The sequence below is a fragment of the Mixophyes fleayi genome, chromosome 6, assembly GCF_038048845.1.
Source record: "Mixophyes fleayi isolate aMixFle1 chromosome 6, aMixFle1.hap1, whole genome shotgun sequence".
In the NCBI taxonomy this organism is placed as follows: Eukaryota; Metazoa; Chordata; class Amphibia; order Anura; family Limnodynastidae; genus Mixophyes; species Mixophyes fleayi.
In genome coordinates this window covers 25,757,754-25,777,039 of record NC_134407.1, presented here as the reverse complement: position 1 = coordinate 25,777,039, position 19,286 = coordinate 25,757,754, and the positions used below count along the sequence as shown (strand labels likewise).

The 19,286-nt window shown below is 38.1% G+C and overlaps 1 protein-coding gene across 1 annotated transcript; it reads left to right on the top strand.

Moving 5' to 3' along the window:
- The first annotated feature begins 13,429 nt into the window (after positions 1 to 13,429).
- NKX6-2 (NK6 homeobox 2) lies at positions 13,430 to 18,530 on the top strand. The gene is made up of 3 exons (XM_075215154.1): positions 13,430 to 14,144; positions 14,611 to 14,783; positions 17,605 to 18,530. Exons 1-3 carry the CDS (start codon positions 13,718 to 13,720, stop codon positions 17,851 to 17,853), a joined length of 849 nt encoding a protein of 282 aa, XP_075071255.1. The 5' UTR covers positions 13,430 to 13,717; the 3' UTR covers positions 17,854 to 18,530.
- The last annotated feature ends 756 nt before the right edge of the window (positions 18,531 to 19,286 follow it).

The following is a 19,286-nucleotide window of genomic DNA, read 5'->3' as shown; positions in this document are numbered from 1 at the left end:
GGTCTGGATTCAAAGTATGCAAATACATGGAATAGGCAAGTCAAGATATACACAGTATAGCCAGGTCAGGATTCAAGATTTGGAAATACACAGGAGTGTCAGGTTAGTATTCAGACACACATAATTGCCAGGTAAAGATTAAAGTTACAGATGATAGGATTACCAGGTCAAGGTTTCAAGGTTGGTAAATAAACAAGATATCAAGGACTGTAGCAAAGTGACACCATCAATTTCCTTACTGGTTCATTGCTCTGGTCCAGACTGCTGGCAGAACCAGTATTTTAAGAACCAACCACAAGTGCAGTTTCTTCAACTGCTGAGGAATGCAGCAAAGTGGATTAAATGCTGCATTGCTGGAACAACAGGAAAGCCAAATACAGCAGCACCCCTGGTGGGAGTATGGTACTGCACAAAAGTTTTCAGTCCACAGAGACCCGGGCTCCAAGTCTTGAAACAAGGACTGCTTTATTACATAGTTGCCTACTCTCCTGATATGTTCGGGAGACTCCCCAATTTCTGGGAGTCCTCCCGGACTCCCTAGAGAGCAGGGCAACCTCCCGGTTCCCAGGGTCGGACAGACCTGTCGGGGATCCGGGGTATTCCGCAGTGGGCCCCGACGCCTGATGGATCCCCTCTTCAGTGATGGGGGGAGCGGGTACTTTAAAAAATGAATAAATAAATACTCACCAGATTGCCACGCCAGCGCCCCTCCTCCCTCCTCTCTGCTCCGTTCCCACTGAATGTCGGGCATGACGTCATTACGTCTTGCCTGATATTCAGTGAGGAGCAGCGCAGAAAGGAGCAAGCTAGAAAGTAGACAGAAGACAAGAAGAGAAGAAAAGAGAAGAGAAGATAGAAGCCAATAAGAAGGTAAGAAAATGAACATGGGGAGGAAAGCAGGGTGGTACATAGTGATAAAGGGATGGGGGGTAGGAAAGCAGGATGGCACATAGCGATGAAGGGATGGGGGAAGGAAAGCAGGATGGCACATAGTGATGAAGGGATGGGGGAAGGAAAGCAGGATGGCACATAGTGATGAAGGGATGGGGGAAGGAAAGCAGGATGGCACATAGTGATGAAGGGATGGGGGAAGGAAAGCAGGATGGCACATAGTGATGAAGAGGGGAGGAAAGCAGGATGGCACAGATGGCACAGAGTGATGAAGGGGGGGAGCAGGATGGCACATAGTGATGAAGGGGGGAGCAGGATGGCACATAGGGATGAAGGGGGGAGCAGGATGACACACAGTGATGAAGGGAAGGGGGAAGCAGGATGGCACACAGTGATGAAGGGGGGGAGCAGTATGGCACATAGTGATGAAGGGAAGGGTGGAGGAAAGCAGGATGGCACAGAGTGATTAAAGGGGGAGCAGGATGGCACAGAGTGAAGGGGGAGAGCAAGATGCACAATATGATGGGGGGGAGCAAAAGCAGCATGGCACAGGGTAATGAAGGGGGCCAGGAGAAGGGGAGAGCAAAAGCAGCATAGTGTGATCATTTGGGGGCAGAGCATGATGATGAAGGGGGACAGTAACGTGTGTGTGATGGCACAGTGGGCTTGTGACAATGTAATGTGTGTGATGGCACAGGGGGCTTGTGGCAATGTAGTATGTGTATGTGATGGCACAGATGTCTTGTGGCAATATAGTGTGTGTGTGGGTAGGGGGTGGCTAATTAATGGTGATATTTTATTTGTGTGGTGATGGTGGGGCAGTTTAATTTTATAGTGGAGACTACTAATTTAAGATGGGTAGTTTGGGGGCTATTAATTGAATGTGGGGCTGAGTTTGAGGAGCATGAGGTCTATTTATTAAATGTGAATATGAATTATTTAATAGCAGTGACGGTTGCGGGAAATTGGTATATTTATTATACGTAAATGCTATTAATTTATTGCTGGGGCTGTTTGGGGGGAGGGATATAGATCTATTTATTAAACGGGAATACTATTATTTTAATTGTTGGGGCTGGAGGAAGGCCTAGGTATTATTCGTGGGTCCTATTGATTTAATGTACCCATTTTTTTTTCCAAATAGGGCCCCCCATTCCAGGATCCAGACAAGCTGCAACTAAATTAACCAGCAGCCATAGGTGGTGAAAGTGACAAGAACAGGTAGGTGAGAGCAGAACAGTCTGTCAAAAGTTCTGATTGTAGTGGGACAATGCCGATTTTTGGTCGACTGTTTTGCCCAATCCTACCATTGTATTCATGCCCCAGTCTGACACTGGCGGTTCCTAACCACCTCAATAGTAAAGTGGTGGTGGCTAAGAGCTTTGTATAAATAGTTACAAATGAGAAACATGGTGAGTCGGATTCATCAAGTCACGAATCAGCCCATTTTGAGCTGTCGTACGCAAAATCACACTGCACATGCGCAGAAGCGGGACATACGCCATTAAACGTAGCCATGTCCGCTCCGTCTTCCAACGCAAAGGACACTTACTACAGCCTATAATTACAGGGAGAGAACAGGGCGTGGAAGGGGCGTTTTGCCGTAGTCAATGTACAGTAAGGGCGTGAAAAGCTCCAGGTCCTGATTAAGGGCTGAGGTTGCCGTAATCTAATACACACATAGCCCCACATCGTCTTTAACACCAGGCTAATATTCGGTAGGTAAACACAGACTCAGCGCTACTGAGGGTGAAGATGTTGAGGGGGAGGGGGCTGTCACGCTTGCAACTGTCGCTGTCTTTGTCTCTCCTACTCATTTATGGTCAAGCACTCGCCCAAGGATGACTCATTGTCTTCAGCCTCTACCATGGGAATACGTCTAGATTAAAACCTCACTTCCTTTTTACTTTGCAGAACAACTATTCTCCTATGTTTTAAAATTAATTTCAGTTCATATTTTCACCTGTCACAATTTTGAACCTCAAAAATGTTGCACCCCCCAGAAGCCCTGCTCCCTATGCTGCAGCCTAGTCAACCTATTGGATAATCAGGCCCTGACAAACTCAAGCGCACGCGGCCACATCCTAATCATGCTCTGGGCATCTTAAAGTTACTTGTCTTGCTGCCATATTTCTCGCTCCAGCTACAGGGCTAGGCTAAGTCCTGATCAGTAGTGATGACAGTCTTGTATGCATGCTATAACATGTGTTTGCAATCAGGAGTACCTGTAAAAATAAATTTTATGTTCCATAGACATTAATAACATAATAACTAATGTATTTCATGGAAGAAAAAACATTTGCATAAAACTCTCATGGACTGACTCACATCATAATCAGCTTTTGTGATGTCACTCAGCTATGGGATATGAGTCATTGTCTGGTATAGAACAGTCAGTTGAGCTGACAGCTGAATATGAGCTGTATATTATACACATACATACATATAATATAAACACGCACATTGTTTATTGCTGTGACTGTCTGCTAATATGACATCTCACGATCTAAGCTAAACTTATTTAAACCATAATGAACATCAGTCACGTATTTGCAATATGTATGAAAATTTAATTTACCATCAGGGACAACTAACAAATTATTATACTTAAAAAGTTACATATTGTTACGGTGTCACCATGCGCTCCTAGCCTATCAGTGACCGGGACCTGCCGCATCTCATTAGGATGCAGAGGCATGGCGGTCAGACTATGGGGCCTGGAAAGACGGAGGCTATACCTCCTGTACCCCATCGCTGGCAGCCCTGTTCATAGTTTCCCTGTAAGGAAGACCATTAAAATAATAGTGTGACGTCTTACCTTCCTTGCACTATACCAGCCTACATATATGTGTGTGTAACCTTGAAAACCCTGAATTAAGACATAGACACTCATATTTTTTGGGCAAATTAAAGGTTGCAGTTTTATTTAGATATTAAACATTCCTGGTGGCAGTGAGAGGGTAGCAGTCAGCTAACAACTAATCTTCAACCAAAAAAACAATTGCTTAACCACTAAACCAAGAATCACATCTTTACTATTGGCCGGAGCTAACCTGGTGTCCACGTGATTGCTCCCCTTCTAGACTTGACATTGCCGTGCCACGCAAAGCACGCCAAGGGACCCTCCACGCAAAAAGGGTCAAGAGTCATGTTACTTCGAAAGGGACAGTGATGAGCGGCCAATCAGGGTAGCCCCTTCGGTTAGTCACTGACTGCACAGCGCTCCTATCCACTGCGCCTCTTCTGCATAAAGGAAGAAAAACTGGTTAAGCAACTTCCACTATAATCCTAAGTAGCGCGGGTGGAAGGTATCAGCGACGATCAAGAAGACGAAGACGATCAAGACCTCCCAGTGTAATCCTACTGGCTGGTTCTGCATTGTAAACACACAACTTTAACCCTTAATGGTAAGTGCTTCTCAGAGACCCAACACATGATTTTAAAAGCCCTCGGCTTCCTGCTTCACTTGTTAGAGTCGCTACATGCAGTGGAGAGATGCAGGCAGAGGTAAGAGCGACCAGGCTGATCATGTGACTGGCTTACATCATAACCAGCCTTTGTGATGTCACTGCTTGGTATAGAACAGTCAGTTATCAGCTGTATATTATACACATATACATATATACATATTGATAATTGCTGTAACTGTGTCTGCTGAAATGACAAGTAAGGTATTATATTTTAACCTAAATGTTATATGAAAATTATGTTAAACATTATGTACAGTTGTACATATGCAATATGTATGACAATATAGTTTACCACCTTCTTCCTAAAGGTAAAGGTAACTAAAGCCAAATTATTAGGCTTAAACACTTCCATTAAATATTGTTAAGCTTTTAACATCAAAGAATGACACCACCACTGTCATCAACAACTATGAGCAATGCTCTTTCTCCATCAAGGGACCTGATTCAAGACCGATCTCAAGTTGACCGTAATTCCCACGTATAAAAAAATCACAAAACTTGTTCATAGTTCCGCCCGTATTCAAAAGTATTTCTGAAGATACGTTACGTAATATGAGTGGTAATACGCTCTATATAAACGGTACTTGCCGTACGTAGACACATATAACAGAATGAAGCACACACACATGCATATATGCAATGATTTCACATCAGAACGCATACAACTTTTATTGTATCCTAACATAAAATAACAATTACTAACAATTTAATAAATAAAAAAAATTTTTTTAAATATAATACATACAGTTTTTTGTTTTTTTTACTTTCATAAATTATTTTTCATGGATAAAACTAAATATTCAATGCGTACAGTACAGTGCATACAACACATTTATAAATAATTGTTCAATGCACACAGTTGCTGCGTGATAGCTACTTAGACACACATGTAATTTTGGAAGTAAAGTCTATGCTCTGTCAGTCATCACTATCATCCGGCATTTACACCTATCCTGTAACAGGTGCAAATGATACGGATGAAGGGATGTAGTCATATCTGTGACAGTGAATCTGTTGGCATGTTTAAAATGTTTCTATTCAAAGGGCACCACAGCCGGCTAACCCACCGGCATTACACCCGCCGGACTTAGCGGCAATACAGGCAGGAGATTCGGCACAAAATAGTTAATACTAAAAGAAAAAAACAAAAACATAAACATTATCCCACCCCAACAGATTAACCCTAGTGCTGCCAGCCTATGGTACTAGCAAAATTGGGGGGACAAAAAGCGCAAGGTCATCTTGATTTCACTAGAACCAGCACTAAGCTTTCCCAGCCAGGACTGGTGACACTATAGCAGGAAAACTCACAGCATGGGGTTCCCCTGCCATAATGACAACCAGCACCAGGCTGGTCAGCACCGGGCTGAATTCCCTAAGGAGTTGGAGTCCGGCAGCATGTCCACGTAAATTGTGTTGTTAGGCCCCGCCCCTGTCAACTTTACTAATATCGGCCTATCACAACAGGGGCCAGGATGATGCATTTAGCCCCGCCCCCCATTCCAGGAGAGTAGGCAACTATGTTCTACTATTATGATACAATTTTTATTTCTATATCATAATAAAAAGTAGTCCCTCGTCTCCTATAAACACCAGGTTACAAAAAATATAAACAGCTATACTTGAAAGCACCTTTTTTTTTTTTTTTATTAGTGTATTTTAAGTTGTGCAAAGACAAATTGAGGGCAAATGTGGCAGGCACCACCTGTTTGGTGACCTAGGGTGGTCCGCATCAGACAGCTTCAGATTCCATCACACTCGCTGCACAGGGAAGAAGGGGGCCGTACCAAGGTGCATCTATCATGTCATCGAGTGAGGACCACCTGTAGGGGAGTACCGATACGTGTTTCATAGTAATAAAAAAGCAGTGGACAATATATTTTTTTACATTCATTAAAAGTTTGATTACAAGGTTTCTGTAAAAAAAAATTTTTTATTTCAACTACAAAAAAAAATTCTCTCTTCCTTCATGCATTACGGAAATCTGTGGTGTTTTTATCACTGTGCTAAATTGTAGTTGATGTCTTCTTCCCCAGCTAAGTATATACATTTTGCAGGCGCTGCAATTTTCTATTTGCTTGTACTACAACCACTAGTAAATGCATGTATTATAACGCCAGTGTGTTGGACGCCTACAGCTGGCACCATGTGTCAGTTTGTTAGATTTAGACCAAATTGTCCAGAAACAGTCAGGGGTACAGTATGACCCATCAGCCATTAAATACAATCAGCTGGTGCTTGTGTGATGTCATTGTCAGACCCCACTACTGGGGCTCTATGAGAAGCAGCCATTCGTCCAGCTGACCATAACATGGCAAGATCAGTGTAGCTTGGTCAGTCATACATCATAGTGTGACAGACAACAAAAGCAGCATCACCACATGTGAACAAGGTGTCTTAGAACTCAAGGTAAAGATGCCAACCTGCATCCATGGTGCACGAGTTGTAAGTAGAGGCTGGCTGGGCTGGGGGCAGGGGGCATCTGCTCCCCGGGCCGCCTAATCCCACCAGAATAAGGGAAATGGTAGATACAGAGAGTCTAAAGTTGGTTTCGCTATTGTCCCTCCTCTCGTTCAAAAGGACAAGCTGTACAAAAACAATGTTTCTTCTCCAGATAATAGCCCACCCCCTGACAATTTGGGGCCATGCCAATAGACTTTATGCACAGGCCCCATTGCCCTCCCCTATTGTACAACTCTTTAAAACCTCAAGTTCTCTCCTCATTCATTTCAGCTCTGGCTGGAGGGTGGCATAAGATATATATATACATGATATAACAAAAGATCATTGCTTTCCCTACGCGGACATCCAGTGTATGTTTGAGATACCTAAAAAGAATTTGTTTCAGTATTTACGAATTATACTTTTCCACAATAACGTCAATGTTAACCTATCTAGTAGATCCCTTACCACTTTTGAATCCCTTAATCAACAAAGGGCGTAAAGGGCGTAAAGTAAAGCGATAGCAGTGATCACAGAACGTGACAAGGCCCTTCGTGGTTATATTCACCATATATTTGGAAATTAAGTCATTGGACTCGGACCCCCTAAGGACATGTATGAATTGGCGTGGAAGCCGGACCTTGGGGAGTGATTAGACTACAAAAACTGGGAAGAAATCAGGAAGAATGAGGCCTCTATCTACATTTGTGTAAGAATAAAATAAAATGTATATAAAATACTCTTTTGGTTGTACAATGAGCCAAGAAGGTCGCGTAAGTTCAACCTAGGTGTCTCTGATGTTGAATAGGCTGCTCAACGGGGGCTCTGCAGGTGAACATTCATCTCTCTCCCAAATTCTGTCTCCTCCCTCTTGGGGTCCCCTCTGCCACCCATCACTAGAACATGCTCATATTGGCTACCACCTATCAGCTGACTGGAAACAGACTATGGAACCTTCGTATCAAGCGGTCATTAACAGATTCTGGCACAAACAACCAAATGGAATACATGACCAACACACTTCACAATTCTTCCAAAATTTGGGAACCCTGGTCTTCTTTTCTCAATTCAATTTGAGTAGGGATCCTGTACTGATGTTTACTCATATATCCAAGATCCCATTGCAGAAAGTATATCGATACTTACATAACTTGTTTTTTTATTAGTAGGTCCCCCTGGTTCAGGAACCCTCCATTCAGCATTGTTCCCCGACCACCATTCCTTGTTCATCCCCTTTAAAAACAAAAATGACCCTGATGTATAAGAATCATTGTTGCTTGAACTCATTTGTCACACCTCACAGGCATGTTTTTATACACCTCGTATTTGCAATGTTCTTAATCATGTGTTCTTTTATATTCTCCATCTAAGTAAAATGTAGAAAAATAAAATAGATCTGGTCAGACTGTGCAGCATGCAATAATTTCACTGCATGCAAAAAAACACCTTGCAGTGCAGCATGGTATGCTTAGGTTGCAAATTCTGTACCTGGGCAATATTCTAAACCAACCCCTATGATGGTAGACTAATTAGCTCACAATGAGCCAAGTTCATCAAAATCTTCTGTGCGTGAGTGGCCACTTTAAAAAAAAAAAAAAAAAAGGCTGCTTGTCTTAGTCGTGGATTTCCACGAGGGGGTGCTAAAAGACCAACCAGCTTCACAAAACTAAACCCAACAATGCCATTGAACTGCACAATTATAGGAAGAATATGCTGTCTGGCCTTTTATAGCATATAAAAGTAAAAAAAAAAACACACATCGCCCCCCCCCCCCCAAAAAAAAACCACATACATCTGACAGTGGAAGCTTTGGTCAATAAAATGTCAAAACCCGACGACCTGTTCTAAACACACAATCCACTGAGTGAGAGATATGATGATGAAAGAAATAGAAAAATATCTAAACTGCTCCTTTCATATCGCAGATATACGGAACCTGTGGCTCTTCTCCAGTTGTAGAACTACATCTCCCAGCATGCCCTGCCAGCTGGAGAACCATAGGGTTCATATAAAGGAATATTAAAAAAAAAAATCGAGAACAAGAGAATTGGGAGCCGGATTTAGTGTTAATAAAGTACACTACATACAGTAGATGCATTCTCATACATAAAAAAATAAATCTATAAATAATCAGTGGTTAAATATATTGCAAATATCCATACTCTATTGTTACATCGTGTGTCTGCTTATACTTCATAGGTCTATTGCTATTAACCCTGTATAAAATAAGACTTTATTGTGTTGTAATCTTAAAGTGTTTGGCTTCACATGACAATATTGTATAAATATTATGAAACAATGGCAGTGGATCACTATGTTACAATGTATATAGGTATTATTAGTTTTACATTAGACTAGTAATGAAATAAGAATCTCTCAGCTTGCAGGGAGCTATGTATGAACGTGAAGAAGTGTATTTAGATGACATCTCTGGGTGATACAGACATTTAATCCAGCTATTGTCCGCGTATTAATTATGTGAAGAGCCGCAGAGTAGGTGACAAATCATTTCTCCATAAACTCAATGCACAGCCTGTGTACATAGGACTATTTTACAGGTCTGCTCATAACAGGGCAATGCAGAAAGTGACTAATATGGGATCTATAAACAGACATTAAAATCAAACTTACTTCACTGATGGAGTCTGCTCTAAAACGCAATCTTACTGACAGCAGCACTAGATCAGAAAGCTGAAATAAAAGAGCAATTTCCAAAACATATGTCTGCTAATGCACTGACATTATCTGCATTAAATACATCTCTGGACCTGGTGCCTGTAAGTGACAAATTCAACCAATGAGTTTCATCTGCATGAAGTTAAATTATAGTAAGGAACAGAATATCTGTAGATGTTACATATAAACTTGTGTTAGACAAACTGGCGATCCTGGGCCAGGAGAGGGGATGTGGTTGGCAGGTGGTGATGGATTTTCGAACACTTATTTGTTTGTATCTTATTGTTTTATTATTGTTTTGCCATTGTTATTTAATAGCACTGCAAAAATTATGAAAATTTTAATCATTATTATTATAAGCTGTAAACTTTATGATTGCATGTTAATAAGTTGCAATAATATGTACAAGACAGTATAGATAGCAGTAATATTGCTTGTTGGATTGGGTCCGTCTGTATCATGTACCGGTGGATGGGAGATGCACAGAGCCACAAGATAGGATATAAACACTGTAAAAATCCTTTTTCATAGATAAAGGAGCTTCTATATCCGACTGGAAAACGTCTGTATTAGATTGCAGGGCAGACAGTGCTCAGGACAGATGTACAATTAACGCTCAACAAGTGTCCTCTGTGACAGCGATCAGAGACACCAGACAGGACAAAGTGACAGGAACTGGTAGAAACAGTTTTATCCCGTTATTTATTTATCATGTATTTATATTCTGAAATCCCTATAATTCACAGAATCTGTCCATTCCAGCGGTACCTCGGCCGTACTCCATCCAGTTCAATGTCCTGAATATCCCGATCAGCCTCAAGAGATACAATGTGATCCTATAACCCAAAACCAACCTATGGCTCTTCGGCGGCTGTGGAACTACAAGTACCAGCATGCCCTGACATCCAGAGGCTTGTAAATACACAGCAGCTAGTGATCCACATGTTGCTTAGTATGGACAATACAGGTAGCATTGTGTATGGCAGAGGAGGGATTTGCCATTTGTTGGAAAATAATAATATTTTCAGATTAATGAAATGACAATTTGACTATTTGTACCTATTAATTTTCACTGTGAGATATAAGTGTATATTCATTGGATTCGTTATGAGTTTTACCTATCATGTGTTCTCATACGAAATCATCCATCACATATTGTGTATATATAATGTTTTCTTTATAATACAAGGTTTTCCTATAGGACAAAGTGAATTAGATGATAACGTTCTCAGCAGCATTAAGACAGAAAGGGAAATAATGGAACATACAGTGTACTACAAGTCCCAGCTGTGCTTGGGGATGCTGATTGCTGATATATATGCAATATATGTATATATACATATATATATATATATATATATATATATATATATATACATATAGATAGACAGATAGATAGATAGATAGATATAGATATAGATATAGATATAGATATAGATATAGATATATATAAATATGTATATATATATATATATATATATATATATATATATATATATGTATATATATATATATATATATATATATATATACATACATACTATTGTACGATATATAATACTGGCTTTGGTGGGGGAGTGAGTCTACTGTATCCTTGTACAAACATATATCAATAAATATGTTATAATATCGGACATAATGGAGAATACAATACAGCCATCACGACGATTCCAATTAGGAGATGTATTCCGCGACTGTATCAATGCTTTGTAAACACTTTACAAATTATATTGCGGAGGTTTCTATAAATCATAATTTCAATTTGCATAATTAGCTCAGCAGTCTTATTTTGCTAGAAAGGATATGCACAGGGGATTTTAATGTACCCTGACAGACGGTGGGAAGTAGGGAGTAACGCTGGCTGTTAGTGGGGCATATATCACCCGTCTTATATTATTTAATCCGTTTTGTAGTGCATGGTGTGTATATATACGTATGTATAATAAATTTTAATGTTTAAAATTATAGGGTTGTATTACAAAAAAATATTAACTACAGGTAAAGGCGTATACATTTATATATATAGATTATAATTTTCATATATATATATATATATATATATATATATATATATATATATATATATATATGTGTGTGTGTGTGTGTGTAACACTTCTATTTTACTGTATGTGACTAACATATGTTGTGCAGTAACATTTATATCCGTAAAATAGTTCCAAAACACATTGGCCTAAAAATATAACAGTACTATTCGTTACAATTCGGTACAAGTAGCGCTTACTATACAGTGTTTTATTATAGTGGTTTGTTACAGAACTCTAAACCTATCCGAGCCCACACAGACAATGAAAGTATCCGGTCTAAGTAGACTTTGAGATAAAAAAAAGACACATTTGGTAAAAGATGGAAAATTATTTTCAATATAGACGTAACACGCATTACACAAAACTTAGGTGGATGCCGTAAGATTAAGTTTGATTACTGAGAAAGTGAATATATATATATATATATATATATATATTTATTTTAAACACACTCACGATACCCCAGTACAGTCTGACTGTGCCACCTGATTAAACATATCAGGATAGTTGTGTAATATATACTCTGGCTATAATGAGAAGGGGCTGGGGGGCTCTCGTCCTTTCAGCACTGTATTATTGGGAGTAGTTTGTCAGTCTGTGAAGTCACCACAGTTCACATCAGATAATTTCTCATTCAAGTATCCCCTCTTGATTTTGTGAGACAGCCTCACTCTCCTCGCTGGGTACATACACTATTACACTATTAAACCAAGCACCCTCTCCATTTGGAGGGTCTCAGCATATCTACCCAGTATAGAGTGAGGGGTATGAGGATTTCAATAGATGACTGGACACAAAGAACCAGTGATGTGAAACGATTGTCTATGCATAAAACTGACGGCTGTATACACAATCAGTTTTACTGTCCATTGTGTCTTGGTTGTAAAGTACATACCTCCAATACGTGCGGCTGTAGCTTCCCACAAAACCTCTTTTCACCACTCTGCAAGAGAAACAAGGAAAGTTGTGGGAATCGCCAAAATAAAACAATGTACATGTATATGAAATACTTTAAATTTAGCTTGAAATCGTACAGTATCACGCTTATATATAAAAATATACACACATATAAACACACACAAACACACACACATATATATATATATATATATATATATATATATATATATATATATATATATATATATATATATATATCTGTTTGAATATTATATGTATATATATATATATATATATATATATATATATGTATGTATATATATATATATATATATATATATATATATAATGGATTACTTTGTATACGAGAAAAGCTACATGTTGCATTACGGGATAGCTAAAAGACGAAACGAGGAAATGCGTTTTGAATAACACAGTAAATTGAGGTCTAGTTTAAAATGATGATACAGGCTACAAATTAATACGGATCCTGATTTATTGTAAGCCAATATATACATGCTAGTAAGACGCTGCTTTTTTGCTTGCGATGGGTCTGTATAATTATTTAATATACATCATTCTAATAGATTTGTTGGCTGCAAGTTTTTTTTTTTACCTTTTTTTTATTTTTTTTTAACTAAGACAAATTAATACTCAGCCAAAATGACAATAACATTTACATTTTCCGGTTTGATGAGATACTGGGCTATATATTTTTTTCCCCTCCCTGATTCCCTTTTAAAGCCTGAGCCTCACTAAAATCTCATTGAATGGGATTTATTTAGTCGTTTTGAAAGATAAATCAGTTGGTGAATTTACAGCCATTTAAAGCACCTGACTTTATAATAAGACCTTCATTTAATGCTGTTCTCTGTGCACGACGTGGATGCAGAGCAGGGGGGCCCAATCGATGGGCCAATCAGCGCGCTGCTGGCCGCCGGGCTGGCCAATCAGCAGGCGGGGCCTGGCAGGTGGCTGCCCAGTTATCAGGGAATCTCTCTGCTGCTGGGCTGACTTGGTGCTGCCAGTGGGATATGTGCAGCTCAGACTGGGGACTCAGCCGGTGACTTCATCTCATCTCCACCAGGATTGTTTTTTTGCACCTGAAAAAGAAACATAAAGAGAGAGAGAAAGTGAAAGCAGCAGCTGGAGCCACCTGACCCTCTGCAGGGGACACTGCATGCTTTGGGCTGACCATTGCTCCACAGATACTGATCTCCAGAAAACTTCCCCGGACGCTGCAGGACTTGTCTGGCTTTACACAGGGGCTGGGGCTGATCTGGATGCTCACAAATGTTAGCTGTGGGGCAGATGGAAGCGAACAGGCAGAGTGCATTCGTGCTGAGCAGTACCCCACTGGCTGCCCTGCACAACATGGCAGAGATGAAGACCACGTTGTTCCCTTACACTTTGCAGAACCCGTCCAGTTTCAAAGCCCCCAACCTGTCCTCCCTAAATGCACAGTTCCCCCTGGGGACACCACATGGGATTAGTGACATTCTCGGCAGGCCCCTGGGGGCCACGCTGGGGGCCTCGGGCAACCTGCTCTCCAGCCTCCCTCGTATTAACGGACTGGCCACTTCTACAGGGATGTATTTTAACCCAGCAGCTATGTCCAGGTACCCCAAACCCCTGGCAGAGCTGCCAGGGAGAGCCCCAATATTCTGGCCTGGAGTTATGCAGAGTTCTCCTTGGAGGGACCCCAGACTGACCTGTCCAAGTAAGTACTCATCCTCAGTCACCGATTCATCTAATATAGATAATCAGATGTGTGTATATTATATATTAAATATTGCTTTATTTCTGCACCAGAGCCCTCGGCAGCCTGGGGGCTTAGATGAGAGATCATCATATATTTAATATTGAAAAATACAACTTGTTTCCCATAACAGTGGAAACTTCTCATATATTTAATATTGAAAAATACAACTTGTTTCCCATAACACTGGAAACTTCAATACGACCTCAAATGTTTGTACTTTAATAGCTCATATTCCTTTATCTTCCCTATATAAAACCATAATACACCATAAACAATACCCATATATAGCTGCCAGTATTGAAGTTATGTGGCAGTATAATAATAAGAACATACTTTAGGAGCCCAGCCGTACACAGACAGTGTTGTACCTGATTCACTTTATTCCTAGTATTTTAATTCACACATTTGTTATTGCTGATTGTAGGCCAAGCTGGGATGATCCTGGATAAGGACGGGAAGAAGAAACACTCCAGACCCACCTTCTCAGGACAGCAGATTTTTGCTTTGGAAAAAACGTTTGAACAGACCAAATACTTGGCAGGGCCCGAGAGGGCCCGTCTGGCCTACTCACTGGGCATGACGGAATCTCAGGTTAAGGTAAGAGCCGTGCACAGTACCAGGGACAATTATATACTGGCCAGAAAGTCGGGACTGCCAGAGGGTCAAACTGCAGCCACCAACATCCACCAAGATAGTTATCCCCAGCTCAGGGCACTTACACCAGGAATAATCCTTTATATTTACTTTCTAGAAATAAAACACGTGGTATAATTTATACTTTTATAAAAACACTTTCTTTTTCTCTCCTATTTAATTTAAAGAAATGTGTTCTGAAAGCAGAATAATAGGAAAACTTTTACTCCAAAATATTAAAGGACAACTAAATACACAGTATAAATAACACTTAGCTCTGGTTAAATCATTTACAATACCGACAGGCATCATATATTTCGCGTGTATACAACATGTGCGTTCTATCGATCTATCTATCTATCTACAGAGATCTCTTTTATATATATGTTTATATATATATATATATATATATATATATATATATATATATATATATATACTATGATACAGGTAAAATAATGTATATGTGTCTGTATATATATATATATTTGTGTGTGTGTGTATATATATATATATATATATACACATACGCACAAATATATTTATATATGCAGACACATATACATTATTGTACCTGTATCATAGTATAGTATAGTAGAGGTGTATATATTTATATATATATATATATATATATATATATATATATATAGGCAATTAGTATAGTCACTCTTCATGTAGAAAATTATTTAAGTGAGATGTATTTCGGTTCCACACAATAAGTGCTTGATATGATCTGCAATACAAATTTATGCTAAAATTCATTAACCGATAATGACAGATCACTAACCCTGTCACCTGTTTTATGTTACATCTAAATGAAAGCCGTTGTAGAGTTGTGTTTTCTAATTAGTGTATTCATTGCAATAAAACGCGGACAAGAACACAGAAAAATAGAAGACAATTAGAAATTGAGAAACACAATACATAATAAAAAAACATCTACATACTGAATAACTGAACATACTTTGTATACATTTTTTTTTACGTACTTGTAACAAATGTATTTAGAATAAAAAAATACATTCCAAAGAGTTATTGAAACACTTGTGCATTACAATAAAATGCTATACATTATTTACAGCATCATCTACGTGTGTGAAATAGGCTGCTTCCCATGGAAAACACCCCTGTATCCAAGGATTTTGTAAAATTATATATCTGTAAAAAGTTCATGTTTTCACGGATTAGGTCACTAATTGCAAAAATGTATATAGGTTTCTAAATACTGATCTGTATATGTCCTGGATGTATTATGTATATATAAATATATATATATATATATATATATATATATATATATATATATATATATTATTCAATTAGTTTTGATTAATGAGTTCCTGGATAGTATTAGTCTCTAATGTTAAATGTTATGATAAATATACCTTGGAAGTGCAGACATTATTCTGCTTTTAGGACTAATAGGATTATAACGACCCTGTGATCTTTGCAAATACATATATTTAAGAGTTATTTATTTTGTAACTTATCTGATTTGTTACTAGTAGGTGATTAATAATATTTTACATAATATTTTAAATTACAATGTATCAACTGAGCACTTCTGAGGCAGTGTTTACTGTATTGTGAGACATTATATTGTATTGATAGGGGCTTGTAAGCAGTCAGTGCATACTGTGTACATACAGTAAAGTTATGTTCTATAAAGAAAGATTTGGGGCATTATATCTTATATACTGTTTATACAACGTGTGAGGCAGCATAATGTTTTATAATATTTAGTTCAAGTCTTATAATATTTAATTTACTTATACTATAAATAATTATTATACACGGTAAAGTTTCATGGTAATGATTTGGGCTTGCGAGGTATTTGTTTAATATAAACATGGCAATATTACATGATACAGAGATGGGATTTTGTGACAGTATACAATATATGGAAAATATATGTTATTGCTACGGGTTTATGAGGCAGTGTCTAATATTTATACTGTGTCACAAGGTATTGAGTATATAAGCGTACACACACATTATATATATATATGTATATATATATATATATATATATATATATACATAAATATTTATTTATATTAGAGGCCCCTGCGTGGTTTTGCATAAATTGTCACACTCTGTATAAAATGTACACTGAACTGCAAGCTCACATGGATATTATACAAAATGACTGTGTGTTCATTACATATTGTTTCATGAAAACATATTTGTAGAGTATATATAATTATTATAAAAAATAATTAACAATATATAGATTATAAAATTATATACAATGCCTATTTACTAACATCACAATTGTATGGCGAGCGTGCAGCGCTATATTGCTCTATCTATCTATCTATCTATCTATCACTATATGTGTGTATATATATATATATATATATATATATATATATATATATATATATAGTATTAATGTGTGCTATTGAGGCATTATATGTAACACTGTAGTGATATCACATGGTATTCATAGTTGTAGCACTATATAATAATATATATGATAATTGCACAGTATTGTTGTTGCTTTGTGAGACATTACATGATGCATAGTCACGAGCGCCATTAATTCCACAGCGCTGTACAGAGAACTCACATCTCCCCATTGGAGCTTACAGTCTAAATTCCCTTACATATTTCTCTATATATGTATTTTTCACACAGTTATATACAAAGTTATTTGTCATTGTTATGTGCCTGTGAAGCATTAAGTGATGCATACAATGCATGGATGCGGCTTGTATACTCAGTAATGTTACATGATAGCTTCTTGTGGGACATTATCTCACACCCATCTCCTACTCTCCAGGTTTGGTTCCAGAACCGCAGGACTAAGTGGAGGAAGAGACATGCGGCTGAGATGGCCACAGCCAAGAAGAAACACGACTCTGAGACGGAGAAGATGAAGGAGAGTTCGGACAATGAGGACGACGATGAATATAACAAACCCCTGGACCCCAACTCAGACGACGAGAAAATCTCCAGGTTGTTGAAAAAGCACAAAAACACAAACTTAAACCTGCTCAGCCCCTGCAGTAATAACTCGGACACTTTGTGATACACCCAGAGCAAGAGACTCTCCCCCCCTCCCCTTTACCAAGGAACTCTCCTAACCCCCTCTAAAGCGCTTTAAAAGCTGAAATGACCAGGGTATTCAAATTATAAATAAGAGTTGTAAGTGTATGTTTAAAAGTGGTATGTGTTGTACAGCCTAAAATGTATGTTGAGATGTATATATATTTTTTACAGAATAAGTTATAAAAAATGATCTTATTGCTCGTGTAAATTCGGTTGAAGAGGACTCAGATTATTTCACTGTCAAGGGGGACTCGGTGGCTGAAGGGTTAAATGACCCATTTATCCTTCCGACCCCTCTGGTTTTTCATTCTGTAATTACAGATCCCCTTGCACCTAAATAAAACACATTTTGTTACTTTTTTGTACAGATCCATTCTCCTGACACTTTGTATATATATATATATCTATATATCTATATATATCACATGACAGAGTTTTTGTGATGTGTGCCCCCTCCAAATGCAATAATAAAACAAGCTCTTTTGAGGTTTTCACCCTCTGATACTCTATACAAAGGACTGTTACCCCCAAACCTGCCCAAAACAGGGAGCGACAGAAGAAGCCGAATTATTTGATTTTGACGTTTGATTAAAATATTGTCTCCAGTTACTGAAAGGACTTTGTATATTCAATAAATTATTTAACAGCTTCTCCATAGGTTTTGTCTAATGTCATTCGTTTTATTTTAAACCAGCTTCTCTAACGTTGGTGATGTATATTGCACGGTATACAAATTAAAGAGCTGATCGTCTAAACGTGTTTTTAAACCATGTAAATCTACATATATTTCAATTTGTATTTTAAAATATTGAGCAGGAAATTGTGAGAATTGATTTTCAAATATTTGCTGAAAAGAATGTGTTACTGAGACTTGTAGTCCCACAGGTTGCCCAAGCATGAAACAGATACATAGTATAATGGATTCCACCTTGTAATTGATGAGCTCTGATTGTACATCTGTCCTTTATATAAATAATGACCATGGAAATCTACTTCGGAAACACGGACCTGGGGGCCACGGGCCAAATTTACCACCCCCAAAGAACCCGATCTTTAGCGAGTTCAGCGACTATTGAATTTAATTTAAATGAGGAATGACTTGTAATAAGGTTTATTGCATTAATAAAAAAAATGCAGTTTATTGTACTATTAAAAATATAATTAACTGCTTATTTACTAGTATTTATAACGGTATTCTAGTACAATTATAAATTGCCTCTTAATCAAATACACACACCTATTTTTTATTTATTATATATATATATATATATATATATATATATATATATATATATATATATATATATATATATAATATATGTATGTATTACTAATGTGAGCTCCTGCGGCATTATATGTAACAATGTATTAATATCACAGCTGTGGCAGTATACAATGTATACATAATAGTTA

Coding starts and splice junctions, on each gene's coding strand:
- NKX6-2 (XM_075215154.1), top strand. CDS start 13,718: ATGTTAGCTGTGGGGCAGATGGAAGCGAACAGGCAGAGTGCATTCGTG. Junction 14,145..14,610: donor CCCCAGACTGACCTGTCCAA/GTAAGTACTCAT, acceptor TGCTGATTGTAG/GCCAAGCTGGGATGATCCTG. Junction 14,784..17,604: donor TGACGGAATCTCAGGTTAAG/GTAAGAGCCGTG, acceptor CCTACTCTCCAG/GTTTGGTTCCAGAACCGCAG.